This window comes from Mercenaria mercenaria, chromosome 17 (assembly GCF_021730395.1).
Source record: "Mercenaria mercenaria strain notata chromosome 17, MADL_Memer_1, whole genome shotgun sequence".
NCBI lineage: Eukaryota > Metazoa > Mollusca > Bivalvia > Venerida > Veneridae > Mercenaria > Mercenaria mercenaria.
The window spans coordinates 29,904,337-29,927,892 of record NC_069377.1 but is presented as its reverse complement, the minus strand read 5'-3'; the positions used below and the strand labels follow the sequence as shown (position 1 = coordinate 29,927,892).

General features: G+C 32.6%; 1 protein-coding gene across 1 annotated transcript in view; it reads right to left on the bottom strand.

The window, feature by feature from the left end:
* Positions 1 to 8,147: 8,147 nt before the first annotated feature.
* The window catches only part of LOC128546206 (uncharacterized), a 93,733-nt gene continuing 78,324 nt past the window's right edge, over positions 8,148 to 23,556 (bottom strand). The window contains exons 2-3 of the mRNA XM_053527741.1: positions 10,504 to 11,312; positions 8,148 to 8,272 (exon numbers count right to left, since the gene is read on the bottom strand). Coding sequence (XP_053383716.1) covers positions 8,226 to 8,272; positions 10,504 to 11,312 — 856 coding nt within the window. The 3' untranslated portion in view covers positions 8,148 to 8,225. The remainder of the gene's footprint in view (positions 8,273 to 10,503; positions 11,313 to 23,556) is intronic.

Genomic DNA, 23,556 nt, shown 5'->3' with positions numbered 1-23,556 from the left:
GACATTTATACACTTGTGTACTGACATTTATACACTTGTGTTGTGACATTTATACACTCGTGTACTGACATTTATACACTTGTGTACTGACATTTATACACATGTGTACTGACATTTATACACTTGTATACTGACATTCATGTACTCGTGTCTTTCTCTTTTCTACTGAATCTAATTTCAAAAGAGTATTACATTACCACAAATTTCTTAATGAAGCGTATTTATTCATACAGAAGTTCTGAAACTAAAGTACATATTTGCTTACTCTTAGATCATGCAATTAATCTGTATTAGGAAATTTAGTATTCTGGCATATGTTGATTGTCGTTTTTTTTTTGCTTTTCAAATGTAATTAGTGGAACGTATTTTGACAGGTTCATTAAACACGTTTCACTATAAGCCTTGAAAATACTGTCGAGTTTTTCTGACACTTTTTACCTTCCTTGACTTAGGCGAGTCGTATGAAAACAGTACACTGGCCAAACAGAAGTTTGTTGCATAATGTTGAGTCTTTAAATTATTTGTTCGTTGTTTTTTTTCCAAAAATACATCTAATGTTGAACGTTGTAATGGATATAAGGAAAATACATAGCCTGGTACAATTCAATTAAGGTTAAAATTAAGCGGCTGTCTGATAAAAAGAATATGAGTCGCAGGAAATTTACAAATTAAAATCAGTTAAATCTAACTACTTTTACATTGCAGGTAATAAAACGAAGTAATTAATAACAAAAATTAGTTACAGCATACTTAGTATATGCATTTAGTAAAGTAGGTTATTGCCATGATAACGATTTTACTTTGAAATAGTTCTTAACGAGAGCAACAAATGATAACAACAACAACAGTAACAAACGTTTTACATTTTTTAATTTTATTTTGCAATCCTCTCTTGTAAAATGTGTAATTTGAAAATAGACATTGAGAATAAATGAAAAGAAAACGTTTTTATACTTTAACAAAACAATAATGAATATGTCTACATACACTCTCATCTGATAGTTTGTACCAAAGTGAAATAAATGGGGTTTTATCTAACAAGTTCATTAACAAGCTTTATTTAACAAGCTTTAACGGAAGACCAAAAGTTTAATTGTATGCATACTTGTAATGAAAAACACAATCAAACATGACTTGAATTACTGTTTTCGTTTCCAGAAAATACCTATACTTGATTTAAACAGACTTTATACTAGGATTGGAATAAACCTGTGATGAAATAATGTAAATACAAGTTGAGGAGAAAGTCTTAACATGGAAAACACTTCTCGTGCAACTGCTGACTCTATCGTGCATAAGGTTGGGTCTTCTAAATTTAACAAAAATGCAATATAAATGGAGGACTGCTTTAATACCGCCGATTATTGATAGAAAATAAGAATTATATATTAATTCATTTATTTATGTATTTATATCAATATCTATCGACTTTATTTTCTTATTCATATTGTTATCCTCAAAACGTCAGATTGCGATTCTAATGCTCCCTAATACTTATAAAAAATGATATATTTTACTTACCGTTAATGTGATATTTGTTATAAAAAATGTTGATTATTACCACTTAGCATGATAATAGGTGTATTTTTATAAAGGTTGTGAAAATGTAACCTACATTTACCTAGAAAATACCTATACTTGATTTAAACAGACTTTGTACTAGGATTGGAATAAACCTGTGATGAAATAATGTAAATACAAGTTGAGGAGAAAGTTTTAACATGGAAAACACTTCTCGTGCAACTGCTGTCTCTATCGTGCATAAGGTTGGGTCTTCTAAATTTAACAAAAATGCAATATAAATGGAGGACTGCTTTAATACCGCCGATTATTGATAGAAAATAAGAATTATATATTAATTCATTTATTTATGTATTTATATCAATATCTATCGACTTTATTTTCTTATTCATATTGTTATTCTCAAAACGTCAGATTGCGATTCTAATGCTCCCTAATACTTGTAAAAAATGATATATTTTTCTTACCGTTAATGTGATATTTGTTATAAAAAATGTTGATTATTACCACTTAGCATGACAATAGGTGTATTTTTTATAAAGGTTGTGAAAATGTAACCTACATTTACCTATGATTAAACGGTAACATTTCTCAGCATCAACAACACAACATAACATAAATATTACAGATTTTATTAATAGATATGGGAACGGTGGTCTGGTGGTTATACTGACAATCGCTACATCCATTATACACGTCCATATAGATGTAGACTATGTCCCTTGTGAAATCAACGGGGAAAAGTAGGGTTTACCCCTCAGGCATCCACATGAAGAAACATCATAAAATATAGTCTTATATGCATTGAAAAAATGAGAGTAAGTCCATTTAGCTCTGGCGAATGTTTTTTGCTCAAGGGACATCATGTTTTGATTAATCTGAATAATGTGTTAGAATTAGGTGAAACAAAGGAAAGACATAGATTATTGACAGGATAAAAGGTTTAAGGGAAAATCATGAACACCACTGCAGAAGTGTAATAGTGGACTGTATTTGACGGACTGCAAAACCCAAGCATATCATTTAAAATATGTTCTGTGAGATATTGCAGTGTTTTCAATAAAGACAACATGGTTTAAACAGTTATATGTTCTAAAATGTGAAAAGTGTTCTCTTTGGTTTGTTCTTCGAGGAATTCTTTCTTGTAAAGACTGACGTTAATACTCAAAATAAAAAAAGTACAGACATCCAACAGGAAATTCACATTCAAGAATGCAGCTTCACATGGAAATAATCTTCTTTAATCCAGACCGTTACACTGTTTAACGTCACCGACACAGTTACAGGTCATATTGAGACTTGTTAGTTTTATAAGTGTAAAATGGATATGAAACCCATGCACCTGTGACCACTCCTGAAAATATAAGATCTGATGTTCACGAATGAAAGAAATCTTGAGCTCACATTTTAAGCAAAGTGGTATTAAATACACAACGAATGATGTTTTATCTATGAAATCAAATCATATAAATGGACTTTAGGATTAAAAATAGTATCATTAATTCTTGAATGTTTTATTCATGTTGCAAAAGATTAAATAATACTTTTCCCTCGGAATCTCATGTGATATGCACACTGCCCCCTCAACCGCCCATACTCTCAAAATCAAAACATTTGACGGGCAATAAGGGTATTTCAAATCAAATAAATCCACAAAAACGTACTTATCTTAGGTGCCTTTACTTTATCCACGTTAAACTTTGTATTTTCTAAACATCCATTATGATTCATTCCTTACTAATTTGGGATATTTTAGAATATATTTGTTTCAATCTATCACTATACACTACATGTATTTTATTTCCCTTAAGCTCTAGTTAGCGAGGGTAAAATATCGTACTCAAATGAAATGTACGACTTTTCAAACACCTTTTTTCATGCATTTTAATACAGAGGAAATTGCGTTGTTTATAATGTCGAACAGATACCTATACTTTTCAAGTCATCGATAAAATTCTCGCCTGGTTCACCATTTGTTACGAATGTTATACAATTTAAGATCTTCACACTGATTTAAGTCTTCCGTTGCAGACGACAATAGATCAAAATTTCGTTTCCCCCAAGTGATGTAATTCATTGGTTTATCCGTATGCTATTAAAAGTGTTTGTCGACTTCCTGTAATAAAAACTGATGATAAATGACATACAATAAACTGAAAAGATCTTATCAGTTTACAGTTCTTCTTTACTGTGGTTGAATTTGCAAGAAAGTGTTAAGGTTACATATCTAAATTACAAGAAGAACCATGTGCACCTGCACATTTTACTGGGGTTTCAACAGTAAAATAGGTATAATCTGTAACGGCAAGTTATTCTATATTATAACTAAGTTTACAACTTTTATGCAAAAAAATTACTGGTTCCATTTTTACCCGGGTGGAAAGACTTTTAGGTTACACACAGTTATTAGCTGTCTCACAGTACTGAAAATCCTTGCAATCATAACCATATGATATAAAACATTCTAAAAAAAATAAAATAAATAAAAAAAGAGAAAATAAAACATAGAAAAATCTTGCAACGATTTCTAAAATCTGCACAAGAATAATTTTGAATAATATTATGATTCACATTTTAGTCAGCATGTATAGAAACATATAAAGAAAAAAACCTTTATGATTTCATATTACACACTTCTTCGTTCATAATCTTTCTTACTAATTATTTCATGAGTAAAATCAGCAATGATAGTTTTTGCAAGCAAAATAGTTAAAGACTAATTGATTAATCTTAATCTGTTCATGAGAAGAAATGAAATGACCAGCACCCCACAAGCTCTGCTGAATAAACCAAATAAAATCATGGTGTCATTGTACATTGCAACTGTTACAGTACAATTTCGCATAACTTTATAATACATTATTGCCAAATATGTACTAAAATACCAAAGGTGTCCATCCAGACATTATTCCAAGCACAAATAGGCACCTTGGTAGAATCAATGGCATTCAATAGCATTTCATTTAAAATAAAAGTACATTTAAGCGAGGTTTCGAAACCAGAATTAATTGTAATGGAAAGTAATTTAAAGTTATCTGCCTAAACGAATTGGTCACGGAGACCCCTATTACAGTGCTCCGCATTTACCACAATGTTTACCACAATTTCTCCGTGGTGTTATGACACTTTTATTTTGACAAACTTTGGAAGAAAAAAATCCTTTAGCTTTTCTACAGACTATACAGTCATGTATCACTTAGTCCTATGGAATTTATGTGAATGTTATTCAAACAGGAATACAGACAATATAATTTCGATAAATAATGCATTTAAGTTCTGGCAATGTTTCAAATTCCAAATCTTGGATTTGCAACTGCATCAGCTACACTTTTCTGAATAAGCCTTGATTTGGTTCTCATATCTGTACATGAAAGAAGCTTCATGAACATATCTGCTTTATAAAGCTGTAAGAAATAAAACCGTTTTGACAGAGGCCATTTTATTTTTCGCCATCCGTTCGTTTTGCCTGTGTTAAGGAATGTTCTTTTATATTTCTGCTATGACAAAATTGTTTTAATCATTCCATATTTCTTTAGGGATTTTTGAAAAGCAATGGTGGAAGAATGTTGTATCTGTTGTCTTAGATTTAAGCACGGTATGGACTCGTCTTCCTAAGTACTTCAAAAATTCTTTAAATTGTTGTTGTGTTATGCTGTATAACTCCATTAAGATCTGCACGAGTTACTTATTTATTAAACAGGCGGCATTTGTTAGTGACTGAATTCAATTTAATTACCAACTTTAATGACTTCTGACGAGTTTGATATAAGGGAGAATCGGGCCAGAAATATCAGTAAAAGTGAGTTTTACTGTAGCTGAAAGAACATTTCATGGACATGTCAATGAGTTTTTGTTGAACTTTTCCCCCTTATAAAACATTTTTACGGCTGTCAAGAAGGGGATTTGTTTGACAACCTACACATTTACTTTACTGAAATGACGTGGTTAAGGCAATGAAAGATATTTGTGCGTGGTTGTATGTCATTTTTGCCTCATTTTATGATCTTAAATGAACTGTATGGAATGCATGAACTTTGCCTTTAAAGAAATACGATGTTTCTAATCTTCTTAATAGTATGTGTCTGTTTCTTATTGTTAGTTTATAAATTGCCGATAAATCAGACAGAAAGTAATCAAAAGAGTAAAGATGAATTTACTTTACGTTGCATTCAAACTGTATGTCTGAAACATGACAGAATGCCATCAGGCAGCATTACCTATGTAATGGTTTAATATAATCGGAATCTACGAAAAATGTTTTTTTTTGTCTCTTTAAAATCTGTTGACTGATATATGGGAAAGGTATGATAATCTCTATATCTTTAATTGGAGTCAGATCTCTGTTCCCGCTTTGTTTTAAGTGCATACATTTAGAAATCAAGAAACATGTTTGAGAGCTTTTAAATAGAACAATGAAAGGGCACAGACCCTGCAGAAAGGTATAAATTTAAAATAAGCAGCTCTTTTAGTAAGCACCATAAAGCAACAACAACAATAAAGCTCGGACAATTAAAGAAACTCAGAGGGACATGGCTTGCTTATATGCTGAGGTTGAAGAGGTGGTCTGAAAAGAAAATTTAAACGTGATCATTTTCACGCAAGTGCAACATAATATTACACATGATACAATTCATTGCACATGATTTTACACATAAGGAATAAGGTCAGTAGTTCGGTCGAACATGTGGTCGAACATGTGCTTCCGTGGTGTAGTCGAAAGAAGTCCATAATAAATAGATCCTAATTTTCCCATTTTTTGCGCAAATATGTGTAGAACGAGTGCTTTAATCACCATTTTTCACAACTAGAATACATTCTGCATGAAATGAGACGGTTTTCATGTTCATACACCCCACATGGCAAGTTTTGCAGATTGAAACTGGAAGTAAGTGTTTACTGCGCGGACGAGAGCAAATATGCGCCATTTTTAGGGTAGCAGACCACAACTGACTGGCATTTCACTAGGAGCTACATAACCCCCTATTTTCTTTTCATTTTTTCGTTAATTTGTGATAGAACCTTCATGGAAAATAGGTGTAGGAAAAAGTGATGTTCACAAAGAAGGATTTGAATTACTGACCTTTCCTTAAACCTACACAGATCTTTGTAGCAAAAGAACAAAAACACGATATGCTTCATATATTGTATAATATGTAATGAGCACTTGGGCACGATGAGCTTACATTGTTTCTTCTTCCAATATTATCATATCCATTACATTTACATATAAGAAAATACTGACATGAATCATATAACAACTTCAAATACCATTCAATTCATAAATATCAATTCAATGATTGAACATGCATAACATTAACTTCTCATGTATATATATATATATATAAACATTTTTAAATAAAGTAACAAATAATTTCCCGTGATTTAGATTTAAAAAATAATCTGTTTGTAAGCATAGGTGCCCAAAGCTGAATGACCATACAAATCACAACAATCGGCACGATAATTGCCTTACCAGCGTTACTAAGGCTACCAACAAAACAACCATCAAAACAAGATTTTGATTGGCCTGATACAACAATAGATCTATACCTATTCAAGGAAATATTTCCGCCTAATTCGCTTCGCTTAACCGACGGAAAATATATTTCCTTAAACCTACACAGATCTTTGTAGCAAAAGAACAAAAACACGATATGCTTCATATATTGTATAATATGTAATGAGCACTTGGGCACGATGAAATCAAAGAACGGGAAACTATAAGTTACAAAATAATACATGTGCTTGAAACTAATTCAAAGTTTATAACCCAAATTCTGAGAAACAGAAAGTCTTTCAGATAAACAGTCTTTAATATAACCATCTTTGGCGTTTTCACTACGCACCTTCCATGTCTCTTAAAAAGTCTGTCCTTAATGCCGTTATTCGCGGCTGCAGTTGCACCCCCGGAGCGCAGGCTGTTAGTCCGAATTTAGAAATATCCGGAACATGATATTTAAACGCTTCATAAACAGTTCTCTCAAAGTTGTATACGAAATGGGTTTATTCATATCCCTTAACTTATATCCATTTTTGCATTTTGACATTCCACAAAATATGTAAATGTCAGAATCACAGTCAATATTCGCCCATGTTTAATATCGCTGTAAATTTACAACAGGACACAACATAGTACCTGTGCAAGAAATTGTTACCCATTTCCATCTCTATAAACGTCAGTTTTGCTTGATTCAATAAATATATTGATATATGTGGAATGGAATACTATATCGGAACGTCTAATCTTAAGTAATCTTCACTTCTCAAAAACCCTGCGTATGCTAACAAACATGCGCAAATAATTCTCTGATTCTTGATATTGTTTTCCTGATAAAGACTATTGAACATTCTAAGCAACATACAGGAGTCACTGGTTCTTTCTTCACAATTTTCTTAGAAAGCTTTCGTTTTAGCAGCTTCTAATATGTTTTTACTAACGATGAATCAGTTGGCGATGTCAAGCCATATAAATCATGCATCCATTTAACACTATAATATGATTTTGATACAGCACTGAATGAATTTGAAGACTGAACGATAGAACACAAATATATACCAAAAAAAAACGGCTTGGCCGGAAAGATGTCCTTTTCTCCCAAAGAATTACTCAAGGCCCATTTCCTCCACGAATAAAACCTCGATTGTAACATTTGGTGGTACTGTCGGCACGAGCATCCTTCAGTAGTTCTGGGATCCAGGTCACCTTATCGACCAAAACATCTGGTAAATCTTCTATTTCGTCCGAGAAACACTGAAAAAACATATTTAAATAAAGAATCGTTCGTTAATTACAATTATAATAAAATAATTTGCAATATTCTTTTTCTTCACATATTATCATGGCTTGTCAGCCTCCATAAACGGAATATGCAGCCGACAAAAGGCTGTGAAGGTATAAATGCCAATGAATAACAGACTCTATGTTTTTGTGTCTTAATAATATTAAACTATATTAAAACTTTATCATAACATGCAAATAGAAGATCTATACTTGCGCAATAATCCAAATTAATATACATTTCTGTGAACAAATATTTTAACATCAATACACATATTATCAAGGCTTGTCAGCCTAAACAGAAAAATAGCAATTATAAAGGCAGCCACGCCATATATTGATGCATAATTAGCATCTTAACAGTACAGATATATACAAGTACTAAAATATTAGTCGTAGTGCTAACATTTTAAACTTCAAGTTTTCATTTCCGAAAATGCCTGCGCCATTAATGCATGCAGTGTAATTTTCTTTATTTGTAGGCAACTCGATCCAGTCTACAACATTGGATATAAATCTGCCACCCACGCATAATAACGGCCAAAAATTTGCCGAAGACCATGACGGTACAATCAGTACACCGCTAATTTTGTCTGACTGCATTTTTCTTAATACCCTAGCAACTGTAATGATGGGTGGCACGAACAACCCAAATTTACCACCCAAATTCCGAAAATGCATCCACTCCTGAACACCCTTCATTCCAAAACTGGGAATAAAATACAGGTAATTACTATTATGAGCTGAAGCGAACCAGTCTACCTCTAAGTTACCCCACTTGCTTTCGATCAAGCGTACAATATGAAAAGATATGCCCCAGTCATCTTTGTCAACAATCTTTGACAGATAATCGGCTCTTTCATTTTCCTCCCTCGGAATCCATTCAACATCTAAAACAATACTATTCTTTAAACAGTATGTAAATATACTGAATGCAATTGTTTGCAACTCAACATTCATCGAACCCTTTTTAACAATGCTGCTAACAGCCTGATTATCAGAAAACCACTTAACCTTGTGTCCTCGTAAAACATGTACAATGGACTGCATAACTCTGAAAACTGCTGTAAGTTCTCTCCAAGTAGAGGATCGAACCTGTTCATCATTTGTCCACTGACCTTGAGCGGCACCATTTACAGTTCTTACCTCATAACCGGCAAATCCCGTTCCGGAGGCATCACTAAATACTATTTTAGTGAAAAAATCTTCAACATTAATCTTACTAATGTTCAATACTTGTAAATTTTCTTTCCAAAATTTGAGTTGAGTCATACTACCACAACTTAATTGTATATAAGATGCCCACGATTGTACCGCGGCTATATCTATACTCAAATACCTAGTCATTATTTGAGAAATGTGACTATAACAACCGACATGGAGATAATTTGTCCAACAAAACTAGCCAATTTTCTCACGTGAACCCGTCTGTGTTTCTTTAACGAATATTCTATCTCTGAAAGTGTATTTAATGCTTTCTGTATTCTTCTATCTGGTATATAAATACTATTTTTGGTGCTATCAAGAGTATTACCAAGAAACTCTATGATTTGCACAGGAACCCATAAAGATTTTTCTGCTTTTGGAACAAAACCCGGATTCAAGAAGATCATTTTTTATCGAGACAGCAACATCTGAAACAACTCAAAAAAATCTCCCTCACAACCAAAAACCGTCATCTAAAAACATAACTATCATCTTTCCTTCACCCCTCCATTTAGCAATTAATGTTCTTGTTAATTTGGTGAATATGTACGAAGCTGTGCTAATTTCAAAAGGGAGCACAAGAATTTGTAAAAAATAGTGTTTCCCATGTCATCAGTCCATGAAAACCCCGATAATCAGTATGAGGGGGAAAAATAGATATGAAATGATACGCAGAATGAATGTCAAACTTGAACATATAGCAATTGGGTCGAACATAATTGAGTACGATTCTAATGTCCTCATATTTTACAGACTGTTTCCATAAATGCTTATTGACATGTCTTAAATCAAGTATTAAACGCTTCTTCCCAGAAGACTGTACTGAAACGGTTAACGGATTAACAACAGCAGGAATTTTCTCACAACTTTTCAATTGAACCCCTCAATAATAATCATTTATTGCTTCTTGTACCAAAACTACGTTCTTGTAAAGCCGACCTGTTATTTTTTAAAATGCAAGCATGATGGCATAGAATAAAATGGAATTTTGTACCCACTTTTGATTGTATCCAGTATAAAATCATTAGCACCAATCCTATGCCAAAAATCATAACACTGTTTTAACCTATCTTTAACAATTATTGCTTTTTGACCCTGTTTATACTCAAAATATTCATGCGTAAAACTGTCACCGTGTAAATCATAACAATTACATCTAAAAATAGAATACTCATCTGTCAAAACTGATGACTCATTTTCTGTTCTGGGTGACATCGATGGCTGATTGACTCTGCTTGTTGAAGGAACCTGACATGTAGGGACAATCTTTTCTGTAGTGCGTGAAGTCTCCGCAGGCGAAGCAACTTCCAAACGTCTTCCTTGTGTAGGGACGAAAATTAGACGTCCCGAGAGAACCGTTGACTCCCGAAAAGGTACCTGACGTTGATGGCTGCATACCCCATTGAGGAAATGGAACGCTCCCAATACTCCCAACAGTAGAAGTAGGCCTGGGAAATAATGTGCGTTTCCCAGTTGCGTCGTTCGGCGATTTTTTTTTTTCGATTGAAATCGCTTGCGTTTGCGGAGAGCACGGTTTTCCGCCTTGGAAATCTTAGATTCATCGTCACTGTCGCTGGCTACAGGATTCGCCTGGTATTGTCGAACCGTTTCCCAGCCCCCTTCTGACGTATCGGCAATTCGGATAAGTTTTTTACGTTTGTGCAATTTACTAGCAGTTTCCTCTAACACCTCCAGAGCGTAGTCAGATTTGTTGTTTGTGATAGCCCACTTGGCTTGCACGACTGAATCTTCAATGTCCGTGTTAAAGTTATATTGAATCTTGTTGCCCTCCTTTCTCACGACAACTCTTTGTCTTTAATCTTTTCCACTTCTGATGGACACAGATAATGAAGTCCTTTAACGTCGTCTCTCAAAGACGAAAGCTCTTCTTTCTGACTTTTCAATTGTTCCAAAACTAAATTTAATGTCTGATTAATGTCCGTTCTATTTGCACTAGGACGACTTGGCGAATTACGTGGTGAAATTTCATCCATGACTAGCGAAAAATAATCTGTTTGTAAGCATAGGTGCCCAAAGCTGAATGACCATACAAATCACAACAATCGGCACGATAACTTGCCTTACCAGCGTTACTAAGGCTACCAACAAAACAACCATCAAAACAAGATTTTGATTGGCCTGATACAACAATAGATCTATACCTATTCAAGGAAAATATTTCCCGCCTAATTCGCTTCGCTTAACCGACGGAAAATATATTTAACCTATAAAAGCTGAAATTAGACTTTTCTCGAAACACATCGCAATTAGTCTTAATAGTCATAAATCGGTTGTATATGATATAAAAATGTGTTTCCAATGCAAAATAATAATGAAATTTGAAAATTTTTGAATTTTGACCATATTTTGAGTAGATGCGTCTATTTCAGCAGTGATTTCTGGGATTAAAAAGCTAATATTTTGTCTCCAGAATGTCAGAAAATGCACAAAATGCATCCTTCTGGGTCTTATTCATGACGGAATGAATGATATTTCAGAATCCCAGTGAAAAAAAATGCAAACAAGTGAAACTTTTACCAAAATATACGATAAAGGGACCATAGTGCCAAAATTTAGCCAAATAAATGGGTAGGGGGTGGCTTCTATTAAATGTCTAAATTTCTCTAAGATTTCGAAATTTCACAATGAAACTTGGCAATATGTTTGGTATTACATCTTGCTTGAAAATAGAGATGAAAATGATGTGAAATTTGATAAGAAACATTTCTTATAGGAATAAGGTCAGTAATTCGATCAAAAATGTGCTTCGATGGTGTAGTCGAAAGAAGTCCATAATAAATAGATCCTAATTTTCCCATTTTTTCGCGCAAATTCGTGTAGAACGAGTGCTTTAATCACCATTTTTCACTACTAGAATACATTTTGCATGAAATGAGACGGTTTTCATGTTCATACACCCCACATGGCAAGTTTTGCAGATCGAAACCGGAAGTAGGTGTTTACTGCGCGAACGAGAGCAAATATGCGCCATTATAGGGTAGCAGACCACAACTGATGTTCTCTAAAGATATGTAAAGACGACCTGAAGTTGTCGTTTTTTATATGAAACAAAGAAGGATTTGAATTACTGACCTCCAACCATAATGTTACATATTTCTTTCTTTTTTCATAATATTACACATTTTATTACACATATTGGCAATATGATATTGCAAATTACATTACAAATGTTGCAAGTGATAATGAAAAACAACGGTACGGAGTCATAAACAGAGTTAAAAAATTAAATGAATGTTCTTTTTATTGCAAATATCATCGAACGATTATGTTTAAATAACACTGCGAATTCGAGTTTGTTTTTGTTTTTTTCATTATAGGGTAACATACGTCACAATCTGTAACGACATTTTTTGTAAGCCAAAGGCAAGATGAAAGCAGATATCATGCTAATAGTATCTGCAAATGTCTCTTATTGAGCGTCTACGGCGCTTTGACTAAAGACATAACGTTAATGCATGTTTTTGTCTCAAGCTCTGTTTCCGCAGGACAAATCCACTTTCATTTACATGGAACTTGTTTGAACAGTTTAAAAATAATTACCTTTTGGTCAATTATGTATTTAAAGGTAGTGATGCATGTTTGATTTATTGGAAGTAACGTCTTAACGTCATATATTCAAGAAACCCTGAATAATGCCTTATTAACGTTATAAAAGGAGCATAAATGTTGCTTTGAACGTATAATGTCACGTGTATTATGTGATAAATATCAACTCTACTAACTTTCTTAGCTTTAATTTTTATAAAAAGATAGATTTAGATGTAAAATAATTCAGAATCATAGCATAACTATATGTATGTGCCAGTGTATGGCCTCCAAGTGGTATTATGTTGCGAATTTGGAATAATCAAGCACGCGAACGTATACAATGTATCTGGATTTAATTAAAAGGTACATGTAAATAAATTTACAACTATCATAATGGTACGTTTGGTTACAATCTGCATTTTAGAACTATTTTCAACCTTAATTATCATCAAATATGCAATTGTTTTATCAGTGTTACAAACATTGCAAGCTCGCAAACATATCATTTTTTTACTGGGGAAAAATCAGTCTGACTTAATCAAGCTAAAAAATGATTTCCTAAATTTCTATAGGGTATATATCAATATTTGTTTCAAATTAACAGAACTACCAAATGAACGGTGAAAATGTCTTGTGTTTCACACAGAAATAACACAGTCAAAAGTTCGAGGAATGTAATTCACTGAACAGTCATTAGTTTAGTGATACCATATTGTTACTATATTGTAACATATGTAATCCATTTAACACTCATAAATTACTTCACAGACTGCAGTAAAAGCTCTTCTGTTTCCCTCTTATTTGCTGGTGTATTTATATGATAGTCTGGTACTTCCTGGTAAAAGAAGTTACGACTAAACGAACAAGATATTCATTTTTACAAGAAATGTTTTTGTTATCTTATCTGTATGTAAATGCTTATAGCAATGAAACAACCCACACTGATTCCTGTCAACCCAATGCATTTCTAATTGCTAGCATGTTTGTCGTTCGGATCAAGGTGGCACCTCCATTGCAATCGTTCAGGGAATACAGGTCAAATCATTTACATGTCTGATAAAATACTGTTGATGTATTGTCGCTCGTTTGGGAAAATAAAAGTAAAAATGGTGATATTTTGCACAGCGGGTAAGCCAAACATTTGTAGATAAATGTTATTCTAAATGCATGATTTGAAATTGATTTGTTTAAGCAAAGCCATATACGAAAAAGGTAGATCGTTCTTTAAAGTCCATTTAACCCAGACTCCCTGATTAGACCCTGGGCATAGTGCATCCGTACTTTGCACATTTTTGTTTTCTGAAACGCCGTCATCGATGATTTGTTGTTTATTGTTGTTTTATGTGTCTGCACTAGCGAACAGTTTTCACCTACTCTCCTTCGTTAATGTTATATTATTGTATTACAATGTCAGGCCAGAAGAAATTAATTCATAAAGTCCTTAGTTGACTAAAACTGCATGTAACTTCAATAGTTTTCAGATATAGAAACAATTCATAAAGGACGAACAAGACACTGGTGCACTAAAATCAGAAAAAAAGTATCGAAGTAAAAAGAATTGAAGCATTTTTTTCTCAAGAATTATGTTTGATTAAAATGTCTTACTAATTACGTCATGTATTTTTGCTGTTTTATTCAGGTTCAATAAATGCATTTCAACCGAGAGGATAAGATGTTATTTCTTCACTTATAAAGGATTCGCCCAGAAGGGGAGAATATCATTTATACCAGTCTGTCACTTTGTGGTTTTGAAACTTGGCGGGTAAGCGAGTTCTGATGCATACAAAACAATGGTGTAAACTCTCAAATGTTGTTTTTCAACAGGATGGGTGTTGAGTGGGTTACCTGTTACGTCCTTGTGTTACAGTTGTTTGTTTTGCCCTTATGTGTCTTGCATTTAGAGTTTTGTGAATACCAATTATTTACACTTCAAATATACATTGCTTTTGGCTGATAGGTTGGATTCTTCGAGGGGAAACTGCGTTACTTGAACGTGGCTGTAGGAACTGCTTTACTCTGTAAGCCGTTATAATTTTAGTATGAATAATCTGTTGTGATTTCTGAATTATAATGTTTCATATCACCATACTAAATATATATATATATATATATATATATAACGTATGAGGTGTTATACTGAGTGATTATTCATTTAATGAATAGGGTTAAAAGTTAATTTCTGCCTATAGTCTGATTATTGTAAATATGTTAGCCAAATTATTTAAAATCAGCTCAAAATGTTAAATGAATAGGAAGCGGACACAAAATACCATTTTATCTTTGATCACACTGTAGGACCTTTGTCTTTGCGTACCTTTGTGGCCACGAGATAACGGTTTTCATTAGCACGTCTCGTGGATGCTGTTTTCGTTGCTTTTATGTTTCCTGATTTTTGAGTCGGCTAAAGGCTGAAAGCCTTTTGACGAGTCCTTGCTATCCAACGATTCTCTAAATGGACCAAATAACACAGTGAAGGGATGTAGTTCCATTAGATTTCTCAAACTTCAAACAGTTCACTGCATGAATGAAGTTAAGTTGTGTCAATTCCCTTTGCTATGACCAATATACGATGTAATCTGTCATATTTATGACTTGTAATTGTGCAATACTCGAATGTAACTCATTAAGCATAAATGTGCATTTTAAGAATTGTGCAGGCTTACAAAGCTTGGGTAACATCCAGCGAAAGACAAAAAATAGTTCACAGGGCTCCAGATAAGATGCGTATTAGCGTAAATTACGTATAGAAAAAATGCAAATACGCATGTCTAATAATTTCTAAGCGTATAAAAAGGTATATAAAATTACAGAAACGCACACAATGCTTTTTTAAAAACAAAATCTGAATCGTCTGGATGCGTTAGGTAACATAGCCGATCAGCCTTTATTCTCCCACATTGAACGTAAACACGCATCGTATGATTTCTATAAACTTTGCGTGGGTTGAATTTTGCAGTCAGTAAACGGATAAATTATCGGAAGAAGAAGCTCTTACTGGTTTGTTTAGTTACTACTGATATTAAAAATGATTTTAATTCTTATTTTTCGAGAAATAAACAAATCGGCGAAACATTAAATTGTATTTTCTTGTAGTTTTTGAAATCGAAAGTAGATCGTCTATGTTTGGCTGCTTTTACGAAACGAAACAACTTTTTTGTCAGATACTGCCAAATGCTGCTAAATGTCTTCGTATCATCACAATTTGTAAAATATATTGTTCAAACTGGAGAAAATGTAATCGTATCCGGATATAATATTTTGGGTATATATCGAGCTGTGTTATAAAATTTTAAGAAAAAAACTAAAAACAAACTGAAACTGGTAGACTATACTGTCAGTACATCAATCATTAGCCGACTCAGGCCATTCAGGCCTTTGATTAGTTTTGTTAAAATATAACATACAATACATGTCCCCCAGCTCTGTGTTTCAACATTATATTATACTGATAAGAAATGGATGCATACCGAATGGCAGTACAAAGACAATTTTTAAACTGCTGACATCCTAAAGGCATGCCATTCCAAAGGCATAAAACACCAAGTATACCTCTTTAACCATAGCCGTAAGATTAGTATAATGCTGAATGATGATAAATAGTTCCCGTTTAAAGTATAGTCCGTCAACATCAGTGAAAAACGTATTCTCTTGGGTGTGATACAGTATGATACATTACAAATAACAATTTATGATGGCGACATATTTCAAGTATATTTATCAGGTTTCGCCGCTAGGCCCTTCAGTCATTCTGTTCATGTGATATAGTTGATCCTGTATAATTTTGAAAACTTGAATCACTTATCACGACTTGTTCTGGTGACTTGTATATACCCATTTGGTGACATTTATACACTTGACTGGTAACATTTATGTGATAGTGTCTTTCTGTCTCTTTTTGTTTTGCTGAATCTAATTTCAAATGAGTAATTGCACTGATTCAAAGTCCGTATATTTTGCTTTAATGAAAACTTTTCATTTAATACATAGAAGGTCTGACATAAAAATGCTAATTTGTTTAACCTTAGATCATGGAATAAAGCTATATTATGAAATTATGTATTCTGGCATATGCTCATAGTTTTTGTTTTAGTTTTCGTAGAACGTATTCGGACATGTTTATTTGACACGTTTCAGTGTAAGGCCTGGAAATTACTGAGTAATTTAGAAAATTTCGAACTTCTTTAGAAAAGGCAAGTCGTGTGAAAACAGTATGAAGCTGAAACAGAAGTTTGCTGCATCATTTCTTTGAAACATTTTGATTTAAAAAAAAAGAACCATTTAATGTTGAGTTAATTTCAACATAAAAGTTATTGAAATGCAAAATGCCGGTTTATCGTAACTATACAGTTGTGCCTTTAGGTAGTTCTGTACGTTTCATAAACCGTAAGCAATGACTTAACGTCATTTATCCGGATACTAGGCATGTAGAAATGAAAATCAATTGATGAATTAATGGTAAATATCAGGACGGCAAGTTTGCTATCTTTCTAAAGATGAATAATATAAGAACGTTTGACAATTTAAATAATACAACATGATGTCTTAAAACCAGCATGTAATGTGAGGATCTCTTTAATTATGGACAAATATCTCAAAACAAAAACAAAAAAAAACATGGAACTATACATTTTATTCCATCATATTGTAGAACATATATACGTTTACTAACTAAATGAGAATATTCCCGTTCGATCTAATTTTAAACACTGCATGTTATTAAATATTTCACTAACTTAAAAGCTCAATTAATGAAGAATAAAAGACCGCACTCTAATGAAATACTAGTATTAGACTTCTCAAACACCATTTTATGCATTTTAGTAAAGGGAAAATTGCTTTGTTTGCAATGTCACATTGTCGGATAGGAGCAAGTTACTTTACAAAACATCGATTACGTTCTTGTCTGGTTCACCATATATTAAAAATTGTTCTACAATATACGCTGTTCGCACAGATTTAAGCCTTCCGTTGCAGACACAATACATTAAAACTTTTTTTCCCTCAAGTGATGTAATTTATTGGCTCCTCCATATGCTGTTAAAAGAGTTTGTCGATTTCCTTGTCATTGTAATAAAGACTGATAATAAATGACATACTGAAAAGACAATAAACTGAAACGATATTCTGCTATAATTTCAAAAAGTGTTTATGCTGTCATTTCGTCTACACTGCGTGTAAATTTGCAAGAAAGTATGAAGGTAACATATGACATCATACAAAAGAAACAAAAGGTTTGCATGCACATTTTATTGGGCTTTAATTTTGGGCAATCAACAATTACTATGTGAAATCTGTCTTGATGTTGGCATGTGGTATCCTGTACAGTTATTGTTTGCTACATTTGCACAATAGGACATTATTTGACTTCCATTTTCACGAAGCATATCCTACATCGTGCTACCCAATATCATTGATCCGTGGGTATACGTCATCTAAACGTATTCAATGATCCGTACACTCGGGTTTTTTTCTTATTACGCTGTCTTTGGTCATCATGACGCTATACGTGTCTGCATTTTGTACAAATATACCATCTTCTATGTCGATGTTATACTAAGTTGCAAGGTGTAGCTAGGAGACATCCACAATGAATCTCCCAAGTACATTGTCGATATGCTAACATGTAGAGACTTAAGGTCGGCAAATGGCCCAGTGTCTTTGGTTGTACCGAGGAGTTGAACAGTAAAGTATGGTGACAGAAGTTTCAAGCATGCAGCTCCAAAGCTTTGGAATGCCCTCCCAGCAGGCATCAGAGATTCAAGCTCATTGTCCGCATTTAAAAAATCCTTGAAAACGCATCTCTTTCACACATGTTATATAAATTTAAAAAAACAAAACCTGAAATACTGTTGAAAATGGTGTTAAACCAAAAACAAACAAACAAAATAACAAAATCATGACAGGTTTGTTTCATGTTGAGAAAGGGATTGTTTTCCTTTAATAGTGTATGTAATGTAATTTAACGTTGAACATAATTTATGGATGATCTTGTTTTAATCACTTTTCCTTTTAATCCTTTACCAATGTGTTTACATGTGTTTGTGTTCTTTATGTCTTGTGAAGCACTTTTGAACGCACATATTTTGTATGAAAAGAGTGCTATATAAATTTGGCATAATAATAATAATAATAATAATTATTATTATTATTATTATTATTATAATTATTAATTTATAACGCACAAACATTGTATTGTATTTTAACTTCAACATGAAAAAAGAAAGAAAAATAAATAAATAACAAAAAATAAATGATCCTTTCATTGTATTCTGTTCTGGTCTCTTTGTGTATTTCGCCTTGTTAAAATTTGAATGTCAGATATTTTTCAATACATTTGTCAAATAAACTGAGATTAGTACGTATTATATAAAGTCAAAAAATATTGAAACCTCCACACAGTCATTATGTTTCATTTGACTGAAGTTCCTTGCATTTCTGATCATGTAATATAAAACGTATTTGTCTGATATAGCGTTTTTTATGTTTCCAAAAATATATATCGTATTATTTTGGAATTTTGGAATGAATGTCAAAGGGAAAAACAGAAACATAACGCAAAAATTTCTAGATGGCTGTAGAATTGGACCTATAAATAAATAAAAACGAAAATTTTCGTGATTTTTAGAGGATGTTTCTTTGTTTTTGATATTTCTTATTAATTCTTACATGAGTTGAATCTACAATTAATGTCTTTACAAATAAAATTATAACAGACACTGTTTGATGTCACTGTTCATGAGAGGTAATGAAATTATCAACACCACTCATGCTCTTTTGTCTAAAAAAACAAAATCATGGCATCATTGTAAATTGCAATAATGTGTATTATACTAAGGTTACAATAAATTATTACTAAATAAGTACTAGAAAAAAAACAGAGTTCCCTTTAGATATTATTGCAAGTATGATTACGCACCTCAAGGTCAACGCACTCAAAGAGTCGGTCACAGAGACTCATGTTAGATAACTCTGCATCTATACAAATGTTTAAATATTTTCGTGATGATATTTCATTTCATTTTAGCAGTCTGTGAAAGGAAACATTGGAGCTATTTTAGGGACTGTATCACTGATTTGTATGGAGTTTATGTGAATGTTGTGCAAAACATGAATACACCCAGACAACGTAGTTTCATTTGATAATGCATTTGAATTCTGAAAATGTTTCAAATTTTAATTTTAAATGTGCAGGAGCATTAGCTAAATGTCACTAATTGGTCTACCTTTTTCCGTATTTTCTCTATTCATAATGTTATTCTGCAATGAAAATAACTCTTTTTTTTCCGGAAATTGTTAAGAGTAAATCCATTTTGAAACGGTTTAATATATGACTCACCTTTAATGTTTTGCCTGACTTAAGAACTGTTTTACCAAAATTCCGCTATGATAAAAATGTTTATTATTCAGTATATCTTATGGAACCTTAAACGAAAAGCAAAGATAGAAGAACTAAATACGATTCTGACTCATCTTTATGACTATCTCTAAAATGCTGCGTAATGCGTAATCAATATTATAACTGTTATTATGTTTCTGTGGTATTTCATCTGCATTCATATACTACCATTTAATTTCGTACGAAAACGAAAATAACAGAACGCCGTTTTCGTCTCACGATGGAAAATAATTGAATGACTACGTTTCGTGGATATTACAATCAATTTTTTGGTGAACTGTTTCCCCTTTTGTAATACATTTTTGCGACCGTCCAGAAGCGGATTTGTTTGACTTCTTTTATTAAGTCTGCACCAAAGATTCTGAGAGAAACAACCTACACATTTACTTAAATGACGTTGTTTGGGCAATTCGTGCGTGAGTGAGTGTCATTGCTTGTCTTTCTATATTGTGTGAAATAAGGTTTAAGGAATAAATGATCTTTCCCTTTACGAAATGACTATAATTTCTAATCTTTTGAGTCTGACTCTATTCCTATTTGTAATATTATTGACTACCATTTTAAATTAGTCTGAAAGTAATTTAAGATTTTGAAAGAGGGAATTCACTTGACATTTCTATCAAAATGAACTGAAATATGACATGACATCAACGAGTAACCTTTACTACAGGAATTAAATAAATACTGTAACATTATTATATTTCATGGGCTCAAAATGTCATGCTTTTTGACAAAACGGTATTTTCGTGACGTTTTCAATTCATTGATTTCAAATTTAGAAGAAAAAATGAACGGAAGGTTTGCTTGTTCGTTAGGATTTAATTTCGTAGATTTACTCAACCATGAAATTCACATGAAATTAAACATGGTATCACGAATGATTGTAGAAACGTTATTACACAAAAGTTTTCACGTGGTATTACACATGATATAACACAAGCAATAATACGCGATTTTACACATTTTTCACAAATGATATAACATATGACATTCCAGATGATATTACACAGTATATTGCTGACAACATTTCACATGTTTATACACATGACGTTACAAATGATATTAAATATGACATTACACAAGATATCATATATGTTGTGAGCTATATCGTAAATCAATGGCACAGTAATACAATAATGTTTTAATGGCTCTGTAAAAGATGCAATATTTTTCCTTTTATTGTAAGCATCATAACATGATCACATTGAAAAATATAGCTTTTCATTGAAATTTCATGCTGTATTATTTCATATCAGAGTGATACATGTCATATCTTTTACTGACATTTTAGATAGACCCAAGGCTAGCTGAAGATGTATATCATCCTACTACAATTTGAAAATGTCATTTTCCTAGTCATTCAAATAAAGACTGGTGATAAATGACATACCGGGAAAAAATTATTATTGTTTTATAGTTACTGTAATTCTAACTTCACTGTGTGTGTATTTATAAGAAAGAGTGAATGTAGCATAAGTCACATACAAATAGAAACTTAACGGTGGTTAATCAGACTTTGGCCAACCACTTGATTTAGTCAAAACTTGGACAAAAATCCTGTACACTTATGTGTGTTCACTTAGTTGTTAGTACATGTTAGATTTTCACTGGAAGTATTTCTAAAATTTGATTTTTCTATCCTGGTTGTCCAACCAAGATAGTCTTATTTTAGCATGTCTTGAGTATAATTTTTATATGCATATTTTGCATACGGAGTAATATGAATATAAGCACTATTGTATTGAATTTGTCAAAAATCTGCATGGACAAGTATATATTTTGCAAAATTCATCAGAAAGGCATGTTTATAAAATTAGTATTACATCCCATATCCTACCTTGGTTGAAAATTGATGCATTCCAAATATGTACGCTTTTAAAATTTGCCTTTTATTTCAGGTAGTTGAAATATCCCAATACTCATCGAATGCAAGTGTAAAAATAATGAGAAATTATATTGAAATATAAAGATATAATCCATTTTCTAAATACATTTATATTAAAGGGAGGTAATTGCAAATTTTCCCAAAATGCAATAAACTGAAATATAAATTTGAAGAAGGGATCTAACTTTATGTAATTGGTCTTTTTGTTCCTTAAATAAATCTCTAACAGAATATATGAAAACTGAAATGTGTCATTTAATGTTGCTCAAATGTGAGTGACCTTTAAATTCTGATTATTTTCCTCGGTATTAATTTTCGACAGTCAACAGTATGTCATCGTATAAGCTTTCCTTTACGGCAATTCTGTGCTAAATCTTCAGTAGTTTGCAATATTTGGCTTTTACTTATATGAGACCCTTGGTGAAATTGACGATGCGGCAGAAACTGATTACAGGTTATTTTGGAAATTGCTAAGAAAACGAGGAAATAAACCTAGATACCCGTGCACTAAGTTACATGTAGAGAACAAAATATTTACTGACGTAAATGTAGTAAATGGATTTAGAAAGCATTTCCGGAATAAATTTAGACGTACAAGCACTGAAAACGATACGCATGTCAGGAATATAAACGATCTATTACAGATACATGCAAAAGATGAACCCGAAGAGTTGAGTCACATTCTGCTAAATCCTATTACAGAGGAAGAGGTTCAAAATCAAATAAATTCATTGAAATTACGGAAAAGTCCCGGAATAGACGAAATCATGAATGAACATATCATACGCGAAGGACCTGATCTTTGTAAAGCAATAACCGCGCTTTTTTAACTGCGTGTTAACTTGCGAAACAATACCAGACCAATGAAAAACAAGTATCATCATTCCATTATATAAGGGTAATGGTAAAAAAAAAGAGGATGCGAACAGTTACAGGCCTTTATCACTGCTAATATGTTTTAACAAACTATTTGAAAAGGTTGTCCTACGACGATTGAACGCATTCCTAAGAATAAAATCCCCTTTTTTCCTTGTCCACAGCAGCAAGGCTTCCAAAAGGACCTTAGTTGCATTATGACATCTTTTAACTTGCAGGAGACAATATTATTTCAGATAGAACGCCATCCTAATGTTTACACAGCCTTCCTAGATATTCCAGGTGCATTTTATGTAGTATGGCACCCGGGTTTGTTTTTCAAACTAGGAGAGCTAGGTGTTACAG